The sequence below is a fragment of the Acinonyx jubatus genome, chromosome B2 (genome assembly GCF_027475565.1).
Source record: "Acinonyx jubatus isolate Ajub_Pintada_27869175 chromosome B2, VMU_Ajub_asm_v1.0, whole genome shotgun sequence".
Classification (NCBI taxonomy): Eukaryota; Metazoa; Chordata; class Mammalia; order Carnivora; family Felidae; genus Acinonyx; species Acinonyx jubatus.
Window position 1 is genome coordinate 105,838,431 of NC_069385.1, and position 17,681 is coordinate 105,856,111.

Sequence of the window (17,681 nt, forward strand, 5' to 3'; positions counted from 1 at the left end):
GGAGAGCTGATTCTCCAATGTTTCAAGGAATTCCAGTGTTATTTTCCTCTTCGGTCCTCAGCCAGTGATCATGTCCATCACTGTAATTTATTAGATATCCTTTCTAGTCCCAGCAGAACCGAATTAATAGGAAAACTGGGTCAATGGCAGAGCGGGATTTATTATAAATTAACAAGCTTGTAGTGACAAGGTATGAGCATCCTTTTTGCTAACATTTCAAAGCTGACATCTAAATTAAGCCTGTTTTTATTTCAGTTGTGAAAAGTACAGATTAAGACTTAAAAATCATCTCTAAATTTATTATCATCATTTAAAAATAACACCAGGGCAAAGCCGCACCAGGACACAACAAAACCTTTTACAACCCATCAGGCGTTTTTAAAACATTTATTTTAAAAATCAGAATAATGCGCTATATTTACTCACATATATTCCTGTTTGTTACCAGATATTTTCAGCAAACAGACATCTTTAAGCCTCTTCATCTGCTTTTATCAAACCTTCAAAGTGGCTCCTGCTGCTGTTGACAATCACAGCAGCCTGTTGGGGGTAAAGTATGGGGAGAGAAAAATAATCACATATTCCTCAAAATTCAGAAATAATAAAGCACTTGAGCGGGTAAATGTGCATTTGTATGGCACCAACCAAGGCCAAAATAGTGATGTAATTTCCATACACACTCTAAAATGAATAATATAAACTTGTCCCATTATTAACTATGAACTCACCAAATACTTTGTGTTAAACCCTAGAGTTTTGTGGAATAGCTATTAAACTGATGACTACTTCGTAAACATTGTAATAATTACGTATGTTCAAAAACACACGATCTTTTGAAAGTGCAGCTAAACAGTTAGTTTGGTGAAGAATCTCATGAAATCAAGTGTTACTGACCCAACACAATTATTCTGAAGGTAGGAGGAAAACAACACATGAGTTTTTATGGATGTAAGGTCTTTAGAATTCATGCTCAATCATTCCTCCACACGACCTGGCATTTAGTAATCATATATATTTTGGGGGGAATCGTTTTTAAAGAATCCTGTGTGTGCATAAATGTTTTTCTCTCTCCACCCCCCAAAAATTCTCTGAATGCAACAAATACCTTCTGAGTGGCTTCTATTTGGAGTTTTAAGAGAAACAGAGATGTATTACATGGTCCTTGCTTGCAAGCAGTTCATTCTGTACGGGGGAAGGAGGCATAAATCCATATACACAGTCATGTGTTCTTAGGAGGGGAGGCAATGGGAGCACAGAGGTGTTGCAAATGTGGAAGTGTCCGGAGGTCATTCTAGATATTAAAGTAGGCTTTAACCCCAACATGAGGATGAATGGGCAGTGGTGACGGGAGCACACAGTGGGAACATGGCATGAGAAGCGGCCAAGTGAAGAACAGCTCCAGAGAAAGACGTGGGGGAATGCCTTTGCAAGAAGGTGGAGTGCAGGTATGCGTTGAAATGCAAAGGTTAGGAAAATGGCTTGGAGTTAGATTGAGAGGGGCTCGGACGTGGTATTAAAGATTTGTGCCTTTATTATGTGTGTATGAGGAGCAGCTGAAGGTAAGAACGTAGAGTGACGTGTCCAGAATTGCTTAAAGGAAGAAGAGTCTGCCACTCTGTGAGGGAGGATTTTCCCGTGACGCAGGCCATCTATATAAAAATTTGTATTGTACTTTAAGGTCTGAGTAAACCTTAACCAAGCTTGAAATATGAGAAGTTAATCAAACCCAGGAAAAAGCAAGTCCCAACAAATTTTTAATCTCGTTTTTTTTTCCACATGACATCAATATAATGGCCCCCTTCAAGTATGTGCAAGTTAAGATTCTAGAAGATTCTAGAGTTCCAGCACTTCATCTTATAATGGAATGGAAATCAAGAGAAGTGAAAGGACTTAATCTAGTTATACTACTTTGTCATAAGTAGAACCTGAGTTGGATAAAGGTCTTTAGAATTCAAGCTCAATCATTCCTCCACATTACCTGGCATTTAATAATAACATATATTTGTTTGGTAATCATTTTTAAAGAATCCTAGTTTAACTGAGGAGAAGAGAATTGAATACTTCACTCCTCCCACCCAATTTTTAACCCTCATGTATTAAAATACACATTTTTTTTTCCAGTGGAGGTAATCTGTTTTCACAAACAGAAAAGAACATGTATAACTATTTTGACTGTAAATAAATGTTGTGGTTAAAAAATTGAAGATGATGGCAGAATAGCATTTTTTTACATTTAAAATCTCCCTGAATTTTCCTTTTTTTCTTAGCGAAGTGAAATTTCAGACTAGTCTTATGATAGACATTCTTAAAATAATGAAGACAAAATTAATTGATTTATGTTATCTGTAGCTGTAAAAAAAAAAATTGTTGAGTACCTCACAGCAAAGAAATGCTGCCAATGAGCATAAAGACGTATATAAAAATAAGACATGGTCCCACCACTAGTGGCTTATAATCAAATAGGATTTGGAGCACTTGATAGATACTTTATTCCTTACTGAAAGCAAATTTCAGTAATGTTATCTCTATTTAGATATATATGCTAATTCACTTATATGTATAAAGAACAAAGAATTGTATGTAACTAACAATCGCTATATATTTTTCAATGAGAGAAAATCATTTGGGAAGAGAAAAATGCGGAAGCTAGAAGCAAAACAAACTTAAATGTTAGTTATTATCAATACTGAAGATAAATACTACATACAGTAGTAGTAGAAGAAAGTGAGATTGAAATGGTTACATCTTTACTGAAATTTTAATTCCTTTTTATTTACTGTGGATTATTTTGAAGCAGATCAAGATGATTTCGAGTTGGTAAAAATAAAGTGAAATTCCAAGATACATTAATGAAAATGACTTCACTGGAAAAGTATGAAATGGGAAGAGACATATGTGTTGGATATAAAGGATTTGGTCATATTATGGAGGGTCTTAATGCTCGAGATGAGGCATGGCGACTCCATTCCAAAATTTGGATTAAAGACCATTCAAATTTATTTAAAATGTACGAGACAAAAAAAAATGCCATAAAGAAAAATCTACTTTTAGAAGATTCAAGAGCACTGGACTGGGTTGTTGTGAAGATAACATAAGGTATTTGTTGTATACCTAATTAGAATATAATAACTGCCAATTATAATAATAATTAGGAGATCTGTATTTTTATCCAGGCTCTGCCATCAAGTGACCTATGAGCATGAACATCTCTACTTCTCTGGCCCTCTGTTTCACAACATGTAAAATGAGAAGGTTAAACCAGATGATCCCAAGGAGTCACTTCAGGTTTAAAAATTCCAATTATTCATGTTGAATCCAGAGATCAAGGAATAGTACTCAGTACTTAAGCAGTGTTTTTACCCCCAAACCCCTCAAAGAATAGAGCTAAACAAACTTTTCATGGTCCAGTTTGCATATTTTGATCCAGTCTTTACTTAATTTTAAAAGTTATAAAACATGAAAACCCAAGAGTCCCCCAAAGTGGTCCCAATGCAGAACACTTGGGAATTTAAGAACACAATATTATTTTAAATATATTTAACAACTCAATTCACACAGATTGACAGATGCAATGGAAAAGTAGACCACCAACAGATTCTGATTAAACTCCACAATCTGAAAATTTCATAGAAAAACAATAAGCCACTGCATATTCATACATCACATTAAAATATATATTTAAAGTATACATCCTCTTTTAAATGGCAGTGATTATACATTAGTGCAACCACAGAGCACTTGTAAACTTTTTTTTGTGTGTGGTTCAACATCACCCATGTCCATGGGTGATGACACCCATGGACAACAAATTCTGTTTGGTCAACTCCACTGTCTTTCTTGGGTCTAAGCGTTTTGAGTTTTCCTATGTTGACAGTTATAGCCTCTACCTACAACTGTATCCATCTATCCAGAAATGCCCACTGTCTGTGGGTGTGGGAGCAGGTGGTATACAGGTCAATCTGAAGAAATCTCTCACCTTTCTAAAGTAAGAAAAAGGGTTTGATCTGATAATTAGAGACATAACCATATATCACAGGCAATTTATACTTCTCACTAGGCAGGAAGCTTTGTCAAAATGGAGTAAGGTTCAGGCCAGAGACGGCTTCAGTATGATTTCTTAGTTATCTCTCCTTCGGGCCCTTAGTGTTAAGGAAGGGAAGATAAGAAAGGATGCTTGTCAAAAGTGGCTGACATCATCTCAGCCTTGCTTTTAAAATGCCACAGTTTAAAATTCAAAGGCTGATAATGATAATAACAAGTTTCTTTATGAAAAGCAACTTAAGCTTAAGCAACTCAAGCAACTTAAGCTGTCCGCTTAAGCGTTAATCAAACAAGTTGCATGTTCTTATATATCGAGATTCTCAGGAGCAAGCAGCAAACTCTGGTCGCAATGGCATATGTAACGAAGCAAACACTCTTCTCTGCTTTCATCAAGACTCGGTCTGTGGCTGGCAGGAAGTCCTAAGCGTGTGCAGTGGAGTGCTGACCAGTAACACAGATCTAACTAAAGATGGGACACAGACAGAAGGGAGCTTCTTTCCTTGAAATCCAAACATCATGTCAAATTGACGTTTTTTGGTCCTCTTGGCAAGAAAAGGTACATCAACTTCTGTCACCACTAGGGAGACTCAAAATGTTTATTCATGAATTTTCAGCCACCTCCCTTTAATTTACAGTATGTGCATGTTAACAACAACAATGAATCCCCGAGTTTCAGCTGAAAATACAACAGTTTCAATGTATTTCTTAATCACTAAGTATGTATGTATTCTTCCACATTCCTATTATCTACTTCAGGTCTGAGATGCCCCCTTGTGGCACTTTTCTAAGTAGGCTCCTCAGCACAGAATAGCATCTCAAAGGTCAAATCTTCTGGCCCAAGGGAAGTGCTCAGGATTCAGTCTTCTTGAAAATTCTGTGCTGGGTCTCACTGGGTGGCCTTGTGTAATCCAACCAGATTGCTTTTGAACAAAAAGAGGAGTCAAAGAGAACTTGGGTTTCCAGAGAAAAATAAAGTGCTGCCCCCTATAAATCACAGTCTCTGTGGAGTACAGTGTCTTCCTAAAGAGGTAGAAATAATAGGGGTGTGTGTTGTAGGTGCCCATATTTCAATGATACTGAACACTGTATCTTTAAGGGCTGCATCTTTAAGGGCTTAAAATGGACTGACTCCACTCATCTCTCTGATTTTTTCATAAGTAAGCCAGAACACCAGTGACCAAGGGGTCTGAAAGATTAACCAAAGAAGTTAGTGCATATTTCAAAGCGATTATGAATATTCTACATATACGCATATACATCTTTGAATGACGAAGTCATTTTGAATCCACTTAGGCTGCAAACAAATATTTTGGTATTTCACCTTTAAAGAGCACTTTATAACTGACAAAACATTTTCATATCTTATTTTTCATAGATTTCTCTGAACAATTTACAATAGAAAGGAAAGGTACTGACACCCCTATTTTACAGATGAGGGCACTGAGGCTTGGCAATCGAATACCTATTAACATATGATAGAGCTAGACTACAGGCTTCTGGCTTCCATTCTAGGGTTCTTTTCACTGAACCATTACTAGCTAAAAGGCTAGGACTCGCCATGCCTGAATTCTAGGCTGGGCTCTTCTGTGTGTACTTTCTGTGTGGAGATGGACAAGGAGACATTTAAGAACTTGAAACTGAAGACAGAAGATTAGCCCCTGAGATGTAAACCATAAACTCAACACCTGATCTCTCACAAAGTGGATAGAAAAATTCCCATTAAAGAGAGAAAAGAGCTTCCAGCTCAGGGAAACATGCCTATCTTGATATAACTGTGTCAAAAGGAATTAAAGGGAAGGGGGTTATTCAACAATAGAAGATATAAACGTGGAAGGAAATCACAGAGGAAACACTGGAAGGAATCGTCAGGGAAAGAGTATCTTGGATCCAGTTCCTGTATGGTTTAGTTCATAGGTTATAGGTAATATAGATCAGAGAAAAACTATCACACTAGAATCAAAATAGAAGCCTGAGCAATTAGACTATAAAATGCATTTGGTTAGACACTCTGTGAAGCAATATTTAGGTCACGTGTTTAGAAATACAGAGTATGTTATATGGGAGACGGAGACTTTACCGGTGGGCTTAGGAGAACACATCTTGATTAGTTAAATGTGTGAAGACGGACATAAAATAAAGAAGGTGAAGCCATGACGATATCATATTCTTGTGACAACAAAAATCAAGTGAGCCACGGATATAATTGCAATCAGATCAAGGAATTAGAGGTCTTGGTTAAGACTGGACTATATAATCATTCCTAACTGTTCTGGTAATCAGACTTCTGTATGCGAATGAAAGAAATATTAATTAGGGATTGAGCAAAGCAAGGCCATACTACTTTCACGTAGTGGAAGGGACTGGGCTTGAGTTTAGCTGGGCTATGAATGGGAGTTGGACAGGGAGAGCATACAGCCACTAACAGGGGTACTACATAGATGGGATCCTTGGAGCGTCTGCACAGGATCACATGTAGGTGGTGCATGTGCACTTGGTTTCTCTTCACCAGTATAGTTATACTGCCGTAAATAATCCAAGTGAATATGAACCCATGTGGTCTCCTCTGGTCTGGCTATTGCTGTGACTGCTCAAAAGAGTCCTTCTCCATGCCTTTCACTGTGGGGCTGAACACATAAGGGCTCTTGGGTTGATATTCTTAAATACTAAGATTACAAATAAGCTCTTCCTGTTATTTTTCTGTGTGCAGCAAGCAGCCTCCTGATTGTAACCTGCCTTCACGTACAGCTTGAATTTAGGAAGCACACTGTCCAAAGGACTTCAGCGTCTGGATCACTTGCCAAGTGTGTTTCTCAGTGTGAAGGGGCCAGTGCCGTGGTCTGATCATCAGTTTCAACGAATACGGTTGAAGTGAATCTGTATTTGCAAGGCCAATTTACTTGCAGGTTTCATGAGTCAGGTTTCTAAGCTCAGGGTCATGCACTGTGGCAGACCAACAAGGCAGTGCCACCCTGGAGATCTCTGCTGGTTAGCCAGCTGTTTTGGGAACATCTCTCTATCAGCACGCACTGTCTCTTTTCCCTGACGACTTCCATAGCTACCTGCAGGATCTTGAGAGATTCACTACACTGTATGAGCTAGGAGCATGGCTTCAGAGCTGAACAGACCCACAGCTAGTTCCCAGCTCTGCCACATACCAGCTAAATGAACTTGGGCAAGCGTCTCATCCTTTGAGCCATGTTTTTCTCATCTGAAAAATGAGGATAACACCACCTGTTTTACTAGGTTCTCAAAGACTTCGCACAGTGCCTGTCCTATGTGAAGTACTCTTTTTTTCTCATTTATATTCCCTGAGTCTCACGCATAAAGAGAATGGGTCAGATTCAGTGGTCTCGGTATTCCTTTGGACTTGGATATTCTCCCTGCCCTCACGCCTCCTGCCCGATTTTTTCACTAATGGCCTCACCATCCTCACAGTCTCCCACACTAGACACCCAAAAGTCCCATTTCCTTTGTTCCCTCCCCACCTTTTACATAGAGTCAGTTAAGTCCTGTGGAGTTAACCATATATGTCTCTAGAATATATCTTTGCTCCATTTTTTACAATCATCTCCAGGATAGAGTGCGGATAAAACTTCCTTTCTTGGGTCCTGGCTTTAAATGTATCTTCTATATTGCTGCCAAAGTAGTCCTGTCCCCAAACAAACCTGAGTACTTTCCTCCCATGATTAAACAGCTGCTTGCTTGCTCCGGGGTTTTACCTAAACCAGCAAACTGACCCCAGTAAGGTCCTTTTATAACCCAGTCCATAGATATTTCTCTAGAATTCTGTCCCACCACGTCTCCCCTGAGGACCTGTTCTCCAGCTACACCGAATTTTCTGCAGTTGCCCCAACCTACTGGGTCCACGCATGAGTTGATCCCTAGGCTCATACTGCTTTTCTTGATAAATGCCTACTGATCTTTCAAAGCTCGGATCAAACGTGCCTCTGCAGAAGACTTTTGTGCCTTCCCAAACAGTCAGAGCCATGTTTACTTCACTACCCGTGTTCCCAACACATTTTGTTTATACCACTAGTAGAGCAGTAATACAAACTGCTTAGTAAGACCATGTCCTCTGGAGTCAGACTTGCTGGGTTTGCCTCCCTGATGCCACTAATTGATAACTACCTAGCCTGGCTGAGTTCTTTATACTCTAAGCTTTTGTTACTCCTCTCTAAGAGAGAAATCACAATAACCTACTGAAGAGATTGTTGGGAGAGTTCAGTGAGTTAATCCGTGAAAATGATGAGCACGGTGTTGGTGCTCTTACCAAGTGATTTAATAATGTTAACTTTATTATTTCTGTAATTTTCACTATTTACATGTCTACATTTTCCATCACATTATAAGCTCCTCTCAGGCAAAACACTTATTCCCTAGGGCTACCAGCACTTACGATAGTGCCTGGTTCATGGCAGGCCAAATCAAAATCCTCCTTTCCATTAAGAAACATCCATAGATTTGAGATAATTTCAAGATATAATCTAGACAATCAAAATAAGGTTTTACACTTGGGTGCACTTTTGGACCAGCTATTGCCCAGGGTTTTAGCTATTAAATCTATGTTAATAGATACCTACTATTGCTTGGTGATGTCACTTATTCTCAGAGCTTCAATTCCCATCTATATGTAGACAGTGCTCCCCTCTAAATCTCCATCCCCATATTTTCTGTAAGATCCAGATCAATATACGAAGCTAGTTATCTAGACCTCTGTTCTTAGATGTCCTATGAGTATTCAAAGCTTAACAAATCTAGAGCTAAACTTGTTATTCTACCATGAAATCATCCCTACAAATGATCTCCGTGTTAGGATATTAGATCATCCGTTGCTCAGGTTGGGAATCTGGGAATGAAACCCAGCATTTCTTGCCTTCTTTGACCATTTTCCCCTCCTCATCCAGTCATGCTTGTCATGCTTCCAGCTCCTTGCTTTCTCCTAAATTATTTTGTACATCTATCTTTTTCTTTCCCCATTGTGGTACTCTAGTCCGCACTATCATTATGTCTCATCTACTACTGTTCCTGGCCTTTCTCTAATCCACATGGCAGCTGGAATGATCTTTTTAAAAATACACGTATCATCAAGCCGGTGCCCCTCACTCTTATGGGTCCTATGACTCTTCCCACACTGATCTCTGCCTCTCTCTGGCCTCACCTTGTACCTCTCTCCTCCATGTCTTCATGCCTCGGCCGGCTGGGTTTCCTTCAGTTCCTCGAACCCTCATGTTCTCTGTCCATGCCAATGATTCCCTCTACCTAGAATGTTTTTTCTGCTCTTTTTTACCTGGCTAAGTCCTACCCATTCTTCAAAACTCAATTCTAAAGTCCATTGTCCATGGAGGTATTCTTCATCTCCAGGCCTAGGCTGTATGCCCTTGCTATATATTGCCATAGCACCTTGCACTTTTTCTCCACCACTCATCACTTCCAGTTTTTTATTCAGTGTTTGGCCTTATCAAACCAGCAGCTCTGGCACTAGAGCAGGGGGTGAGACTCTTCTGTTCATCCCCCCAAACCAGGCCTTGAGTACAGGGCTTTGCATGGAGTAGGTGCTCAATAAATATTATCATATTGTGTAAAGTGTTGATTGTTTGAATTTCTAAATGCACGACTCAGTCTTTCAAATATGTTCCAACTTACAAAGTCCTTGAGTACCCTGTGTTTATTATATATGTTGTTACTTGAATAAGTCTCACACTACATCTTTGTTCACCTCCATAAAAAATAACATCCAGACCTAATAAAAATGACATAAGGCTTTCTTACTAAGCAGAGCTTTGTGGTGATAAGTATTAATGGATAATGCAACATTTGCCATCAAAGTAACAAAAATTTGTTTGAAACAGTAACATTTCCATAGGAATAGTCTCTAGCATAAAATCTTTATACCTGTCCCAAACTACAGTACTTTGACTAAATAGACCACTAAAGGTTTTTAAATTGCAGAAAAACCCTCTCCTCTGGCTTTATAACAACAGAATATCAACTTATTTATTTCTGGATGTAACTGAATTATTTTACTTTATTCTACCAAGAAAGGTAACAGGACTCTGAGGAGAGGTAAAAAGAAAACAAAAAAAAAAGATATAAAAAAGAGAAAGAATTGTGGTTTGGGGGCAGAGCCATACTAAAAACCAAAAGAGAAAGGGGAAAATATTTACAGATTAAAAGCAATTTAAGTACAAAGAAAACAAAAACAAAGGAAAAACCTGACGTTACCATTCTCAGCCAAGACGGTAAAAAGCCTTTATATAGACTCATGAATCCTTCTCCTTGAACAGCCTGAATCAAGCAGTCAGTTGATGATTTATACAAAAGTCCCCTAAAAAGGAAAGAAGACAGTTCTACTAAATTTCTTGTGTGTAAATGGATGTGTAAATAAAACATAAATAAAAAATAGTCTAAGCAAACTTACTCTAATGAAACTTAAATATTTTCTGCTAGCTTAGAACAAATAATATTTGTAGCTCAGTATATATAAATCACCTCTTTTGAGTTTAAAGGTATTTTCTTTAGATGTCTAAGGCTGACTCTTCTGATTCATCCCACCCTTAGTCTTATACTTAGAATTCGCTCTACCTGATCTCTTCCAGAGAGAATATAGTGTTTTATATCAAATCAAATTCTCCGTGTTACCTGTAAGTCATAAGCTTCTGAAGAAAGTGCTCTGTAAATTCTCAGCAGAGTATATTTTCATAAACTCTTTGAAAACAATAAAATCACAATAAATACCTTGTGTCTAAATAATATGATCATTAAATTAGTTTATATCCTCAAATGCACAGTACTTTTCCATCAGACAAAGAGCAAGTAATTACATACAAACAGTTTGCTGGTTGAACACACGAACACACGTATTCATTTCTAACAAGAATAAATGCAGGGAAACATCTTAAAGAAACATTATCATTACAGACATTCGAACACATGAATAGTGAAGACTTTCTATCTACCTTCCTTGTTTATCTCGTGGTTGATTCATTATTCGGCTTTTGATGACATCAGCAGGTGTTCCCAGAATAGAAGCTACCAGGCCAGAACATAAACTGTAAATACAAAGAAATGAATTTGAAAGATAATAAACATAGGGGTTTCTAAATTTTGAGAAAGGGAAATTTGATATGTAGACAGAAAGAATGTATGTATCATTGTATTATTCTTCATAATGATCTTAGTTTACCTTAAAGTCAATGCTTAATGAATTCACTAAAGAGGTAGAAAAAAGAAAAACTAAAAATAATGTCCAGTCAACAAGTATACACAGAACACCTGCTGGTGGCAGGCCCTCTTCTAGGCAGTGGGGAAGACACACCCTGTCCTGTCCCTGAGGCACTTAGTTGGGAAGAGGCAGAGAGGAAATGAATAATTTCAGATGCAGGTAAGTGCAATAAAAAAAAAAAACAAAATGGGACAGTGTGCTAGGGAGTAACTGGGTGACAGGCAGCCGGGGAGAGGCTCTGGGGCAGCAGCAGAACCGAGACCTGAATGGTGAGAAGCATCCGTGTGAAGACACGGAGGAAGAATGTTGTGGGCAAGAGGAACAGCCCAGGAGAAGCCGTGGGTCAGAAAGTGCCCTTGGTGTGCTTAATGGCCAGAAGGCGGCCAGCATGGCTATGGCGTCCTGAAGGAGGGAGGCCAGCCATGTGGAAGACTAAAGAAGCAGGCAGAGATCAGCCCATGAAGGTTATTTAAGGAGTCTGATTTTATCCTAGATATGAAAGGAAGTCATCGAGAGGATCGGAAGCAAGGGAATCACCTACTTTGGTTAATAGTTAACAAATAAGAAAAAGTTCACTCTGACCGCTGTTTAAGCCTCACTTCACTAAGCTGTTTGATTTGAATATAATAACCTTAGCTTTTCCCGCCAGCCGAAAGGATCTTTCTAAAATACAAGTCTAACTATGTCATTTTTCCCTACTTAGAGGCATCTAAGACTCGTTCCCTATTCCCTGATTTAGCTTCTACACTGGCTGCCGCACATATTACTCCAAAATCACATCCCTCTTTGCCCATTATGCTCTAACAACATAACTAAGTGTAGTTCTCTCTACTCCCCATACTATGTAACACCTCCGTGTCTTCAGTTCTTCCATTTGGAATGTCCTGCACCCCCATCTAGCAGGAAAATTCCTGTTTTTCCTTGAATCTATGTTCAGGCATAAGGGCTAGGAAGTTTAGGCTTATCCCTTCTTCCTTTATCCACCAAGGCTAATCACTCCTTCTTGAAAATGGCATGTCAGTTACTCAGAAAAGACAAAATGGATGTGGTCAGCCTACTGCAGAGTAAATCAAGATTCTGAGAAGATACTGAGAAGTTAATCAAGAGACTGAGAAGTGAAGAAACCACTAACAGTTCATTATATATGTGGGCATGAGAGGCAATTACAGAGCATGAGCATCCACACACTGAAAACCCATGAACTTCTTGAAACTTTTCCATGAGAAAGACATATGATGAGTAAAAGGGCGGTTGACCTGAGTCATAGAGAATGGAAGTCCCATGTCCCAGAAGCCGAATCCGCAGACTGGGATCCTGGTAGTAAGCATAACGGCTTATAAACATAAACAGCCAATGGAAAGCTGTTAGGAAACCGTGGAAAGGAAAGGAAACCGTGGAAAACTTTTAGGTCCTTCCAGGACATCAAATACCTCACAAAGACAGGGACCACTGGCTTCTGTGCCAAGGCTTTTGAAATCTCTGAAGGCTCTATGGCAGGAAGTTGAAGCTACCTTAGGAATTTTCATACTCTCTCTCACTCTAGGAAGTACCCAGACTCTGTCTACCTCTTTCCAGCCGGGATTTATAATTCAAAGGAGAAAATTACTTTAGAAATACTTGAATTTGAGAGAAGGAAATCATAGAACCTATTTCATATTACAGCAAATGACCCAACTGTATGTCATGTACATACAGCCTATTTCATATGCTACAGCAAATGACCTAATAACTCTCTTGTGTCTCTGTCCACATAACAGCCACTGTCTATGTGGGAAGAGCTCTTGTTTCACCATATACTTTCCAGTAGGCGCACACAACTGCTCTTTTCATATTCTTTCCTATTAGTTCGGATTCTTTGAAAGCTTAATACCATCAATTTTAATACACCTTCATATTTTCACACAGAAAATCTTAACTAACACCTAAGGATATAGTGTGCTTTGGCTAGACTTCTTTAAAAAAATAAACATTGAAAGAGCAAATAATGTGTTAAAGAGGCCTCAAATAAGATGGTATCTAGGGTCAAAATGAAAAGATAGGGCAATAAAAGGAACATGGATTTTGCTCAAGCTACTTGCACTGAAATGGACGTTGCTGCTTTTTGCTATTGGCCTTTATCGCTCCTTGCTAGTAATACCCCCAAATGAAGCCCAGGCCACAGCTGAAGTGATAATGGACAGAAAGTGACCGGGTGAGTCTTCTGATCTCTCCAGAAGGCCCAATGGCTACCTGCAAGACCAGTGTCAGATATTCCATCAGCACTGTTTCAGAGAAAGTGATCCTCTCAAGGATGAACTAAATAATCATGCTCATGTATCATCTTCACAGAGAGTAAACTAGCCAGTTTTACCTCTCAATAGCCTCATGATTTGAAAAGAAGAAAAAAGGCGTGCCTGGGTGGTTCAGTCAGGTAAGAGTCCAGCTCTTGGTTTCGGCTCAGGTCGTGATCTCATGGTTCTTGAGACTGAGCCTCACTTTGGTAGAAAGCAGAGCCTGATCAGAGCCTGCTTGGGATTCCCTCTTCTCCTTCTTCTCCTCCTCCTCCTCCTCCTCCTCCTGCTGCTGCTGCTGCTGCTGCTGCTTCTTCTTCTTCTTCTTCTTCTTCTTCTTCTTCTTCTTCTTCTTTTCTCTCTCTCTCTCTCTCTCTCTCTCTCTCCCCCTCCCTCCCACTCCATCCTCTCAAAATAAAAAAAAAAAACATTAAAAAATAAGAAAAAAAAAGATTATTCTGGCCTTTCTGTTCTTTATCATCGCCTGACCATTAATTCAACTCTCCACTGTTCCTCTGCTTTCTCTAGTAAACATAACTTGTCACCTGCTTTCTCACCTCACTAAAATCCTGACTTGCCTTTTACTGTTCCTGCTCTACCCTGGGAGAGGTACTTTTACTTACACCATTTTTAAAAATTGTGGTTAAATACACACAGCACAAAATTTACCATTTTGACCATTTTTAAGTGCGCAGTTCAGTGCTTATACCATTTTTATTTATATCAAACTCATTTTTCCCTAGGTGTCAATGGCTCATATAAAGCTCTCTGATTGTACAGCTGCAATCCCCTTCAAGCCTCCATGAGCATTCATTTTATTCTATGACACAATATCCAGAACTTCCAGATCACACAGCACTGTTTACTTACTTAGAGTTCATGGTTAGCAAATTTTGAGCTGCCTCATATACCACACATATTCATATCAACCCATTAAAACACCTGATCTGGTGGGTAGAGCTCAAAAATGAACCAAATGCCCTAAAAACTGAATGAGAGAATTCATTTTCCTAAAACCTGAATTAGAGAATAATCAGACTATGTTATTTCAGATTAGGGCTGGAATATATATAGCTGAAAATCTTATGTCTTTCCAAAAAAGACAGACCTGTTTGGTGGAGTAGTATACGGTAGGAAGATTTACACTCGCTGGGAAATCCACGGTTCTTTGGTTAGAAGTGTGGTACTTCAGAGACCATTTGGATAGAAAGACAATGAAACGGAAAGAGTGGCAATATCAGTGTGGGACCCCAGGACAGATCTGAATATCCTGCTCCTAGAGTAGATCATAACACTGGAACACACAGTGTCTTGAAAGATGAGAGAGTCTCACAAGATGACCTGACTAGGTCGAAATGGGAGACGAACGACTCCTGGGCAGAATGAACAGCATGAACAAAGACAGTGCAGGAAAGATGGTAAGGGTGGGTACAGATGTAATACATATGTGTACAAGGATGGAAGTAAGAAGCAGAAGGAAGCCAAAATCCTCAGTTTCCTCTGAAAGAGGAGGCCAGACTATTGGCTACAGAAAGTCTGGTGTAGCTTGGGAACACACGTGGGTGAGAATTTGGAATGGAAAGGATGGTAAGCAAAGACATATACAGAGATTGCCCTAGTAGCACTAAGGATAACACTTATATTTAAAGTGGAGGAATAAAGAAAAGCTACTCAAGGAATATTAAGGTGAATCTGAAATGAAGAATGACTTCTATCCCTGTGTCTCCAAATGTCATTGGTTTGACACTATTAATATACTTTTGGGGTTCTTTAAATGGTATAAAGGGTCCTGGAATTTGGACACATGATCAGAAGCTAAATAAAATCATTATAATGTTCAGGATACTAGATATTTATAAAGTAACCACTCCAATGGATAATTTGAAATTGTGTTGCAAAGAGATTAAGGTACTGCTCCTTCCTGGAGTGTTCTACTTCCTGTCTCTGTCAAGAGCTCCAGCCCTTCAAAACACTTAGCTAATCCTGTCTTCTTTATAGGCCCCTCCAGATGGTTACTTTTTTCTTCCTCTTCGAATGCTACAGTAAGTAGTCACTTTCTTTCAGCATTTACCTTATGTTGTTTTTATACTTGTCTTGCTTTCCCCTTGGTCAACTCCTTGCAAAGGAGCCTGGGTTACCTTCTGTACCCACTGCAGAGGCCTGCAGGTGCCTTTATCAAAAAGATGCTCAAACATATCTGTGGGACTGAATTTGAGAACTGAATCACCAGAATCTGACCCCAGGAGGGTCCCATCAAGGTGCAAATATTTGGGAAGGTTTAATATGAAACATTCTGCACCTCTGTCTCTCCCCCGTTTTAACTGCAACTATTTTTTTTTAATTTTAATAATCTATTTTTTAATGTATTTTTTTTACATTTATTTATTTTTGATAGAGAGAGACAGAGAACAGTGGGGGAGGGGCAGAGAGAGAGGGAGACACAGAATCCAAAGCAGGCTCCAGGCTCCGAGCTGTCAGCACAGAGCCTGACGCGGGGCTCAAACTCACAAACTGTGAGATGATGAACTGAGCTGAAGTCGGACACTCAACCGACTGAGCCACCCAGGCGCCCCAATAATTTATTTATTTTTAAATTTATATCCAAGTTAGTTAGCATATAGTGCAACAATGATTTCAGGAGTAGATTCCTTAATGCCCCTTACCCATTTAGCCCATCCTCCCTCCCACAACCCCTCCAGCAACCCTGTTTGTGCTCTGTATTTAAGAGTCTCTTATGTTTTGTCCCTCTCCCTGTTTTTATATTATTTTTGCTTCCCTTCCCATATGTTCACCTGTTTTGTATCTTAAAGTCATCATATGAGTGAAGTCATGAGATATTTGTCTTTTCTCTGACTAATTTCACTTAGCATAATAACTGCAACTATCTTTAAGAAAATTGTCCTTTGTAAAGAAAATCTGTCCGTTGTACTATCACCTTACTCTAAGGGTAATATCACTAGATTCTCAATCAAAAGAGACAGAAGGTTAGAATTGATGCCAAATATGCAAGGAAAGTGACACACAAAAAAATCAATCAAACTAAAATAATCACTTACCTTGATAAACCATGAGTCGTGATATTGTCCTCAAGTGGTGTATTCAGTACCAAATAGTGTTTCACTGTATCATAAGTGGTTAAATCTGGCAATTAAAAAGAAAAAGAAGGCTGGAATATTCATTCATTTGACAACAAATGTGTTTCATGTTGTGAATATGTTAGGCTGGGGGCGGGAATGAAAGACACCATTATTGTTCTCAAGCAGAGGAAAGCAAGCCACAGATGGAGGGGGAGGAGAAGAGGAAGAGAGACAGACACTCAATTATATCCTTTGAACATCTGAATCCAGCTAAGCATAAAGTCAGCTCAACTGGTGGCCTTTCTCAGTATTTGAGCTGATAAATTCCTTTTTTAATCCTAATTTAAGTTGAGTTGCAATTCTGTCACTTATAATAAAAGGTCCTGACTATTACTCTCTGTTAAGCTTTTTATGTTTTTTTTTTTTCTTTCCTAATGACAATGCAGAGCTGTTAAGGAGCTTTAAACAGGGCAGTGGTATCTCACAACACTGGAGTCTTATAAAGATTACCTACAGTGAAGCACAGGGAAGTGAACTGTAAAGAGGCAAGAATGGATAGATGCATTTGATCATTCACTAGATGTGTGAGCGTCTAGTGAGGCATTATTCTAGATGCTGGGGAAAAGAGCCATGGACAAACCGAACAAAATTCTCATTCTTTGTTGAGGGATGAACAATGAACAAAGAAGTAAACCACATGGCATTTCAGATACAAATAACCAATAAGGCAAAGCAAGGGGGATAAGACGACCAGAGGGTGGAGAAGAAGAACGTATATCAATTTTAAAGATGGTGATCAGAGAAGGCTTCTTAATAACATCTGAGCAGCAGCCTAAAGAAAACAGGAGAAAACAGACCTTGGAGATAATCTAAGAGAAAGTGTTCCAGGAAAAACAACAGTATGCATTATATCCCTGAGGTGACAGTCAGCTTCGTGCGTTAGAAGAACAGCAAGAATACTGGTCTAACAGAAGCAAGTGTCAGAGAAGTACGAGTCCAGAGATGGAGAGCAACAGAAGCCAAGGGAGGGTTTTGAGCAGAGCAGTGAACTGATCTAAGCTATTCTTTACA

At 39.1% G+C, this 17,681-nt stretch overlaps 1 protein-coding gene across 7 annotated transcripts in view; it reads right to left on the reverse strand.

The window, feature by feature from the left end:
- Positions 1-370: 370 nt before the first annotated feature.
- SLC25A27 (solute carrier family 25 member 27) overlaps positions 371-17,681 on the reverse strand; it is a 30,699-nt gene continuing 13,388 nt past the window's right edge. For 3 of the 7 annotated variants that reach the window (XM_053222716.1, XM_027057614.2, XM_027057615.2), the window contains exons 6-8: positions 16,590-16,674; positions 10,998-11,090; positions 3,404-10,366 (exon numbers count right to left, since the gene is read on the reverse strand). In XM_053222716.1, coding sequence (XP_053078691.1) covers positions 10,072-10,366; positions 10,998-11,090; positions 16,590-16,674 — 473 coding nt within the window. In that variant the 3' untranslated portion in view covers positions 3,404-10,071. Of the gene's footprint in view, positions 541-3,403; positions 10,367-10,680; positions 10,747-10,997; positions 11,091-16,589; positions 16,675-17,681 lie in introns of those variants that run through there. The other 4 variants (XM_027057619.2, XM_027057618.2, XM_027057617.2 and 1 more) reach the window with 4 other exon arrangements.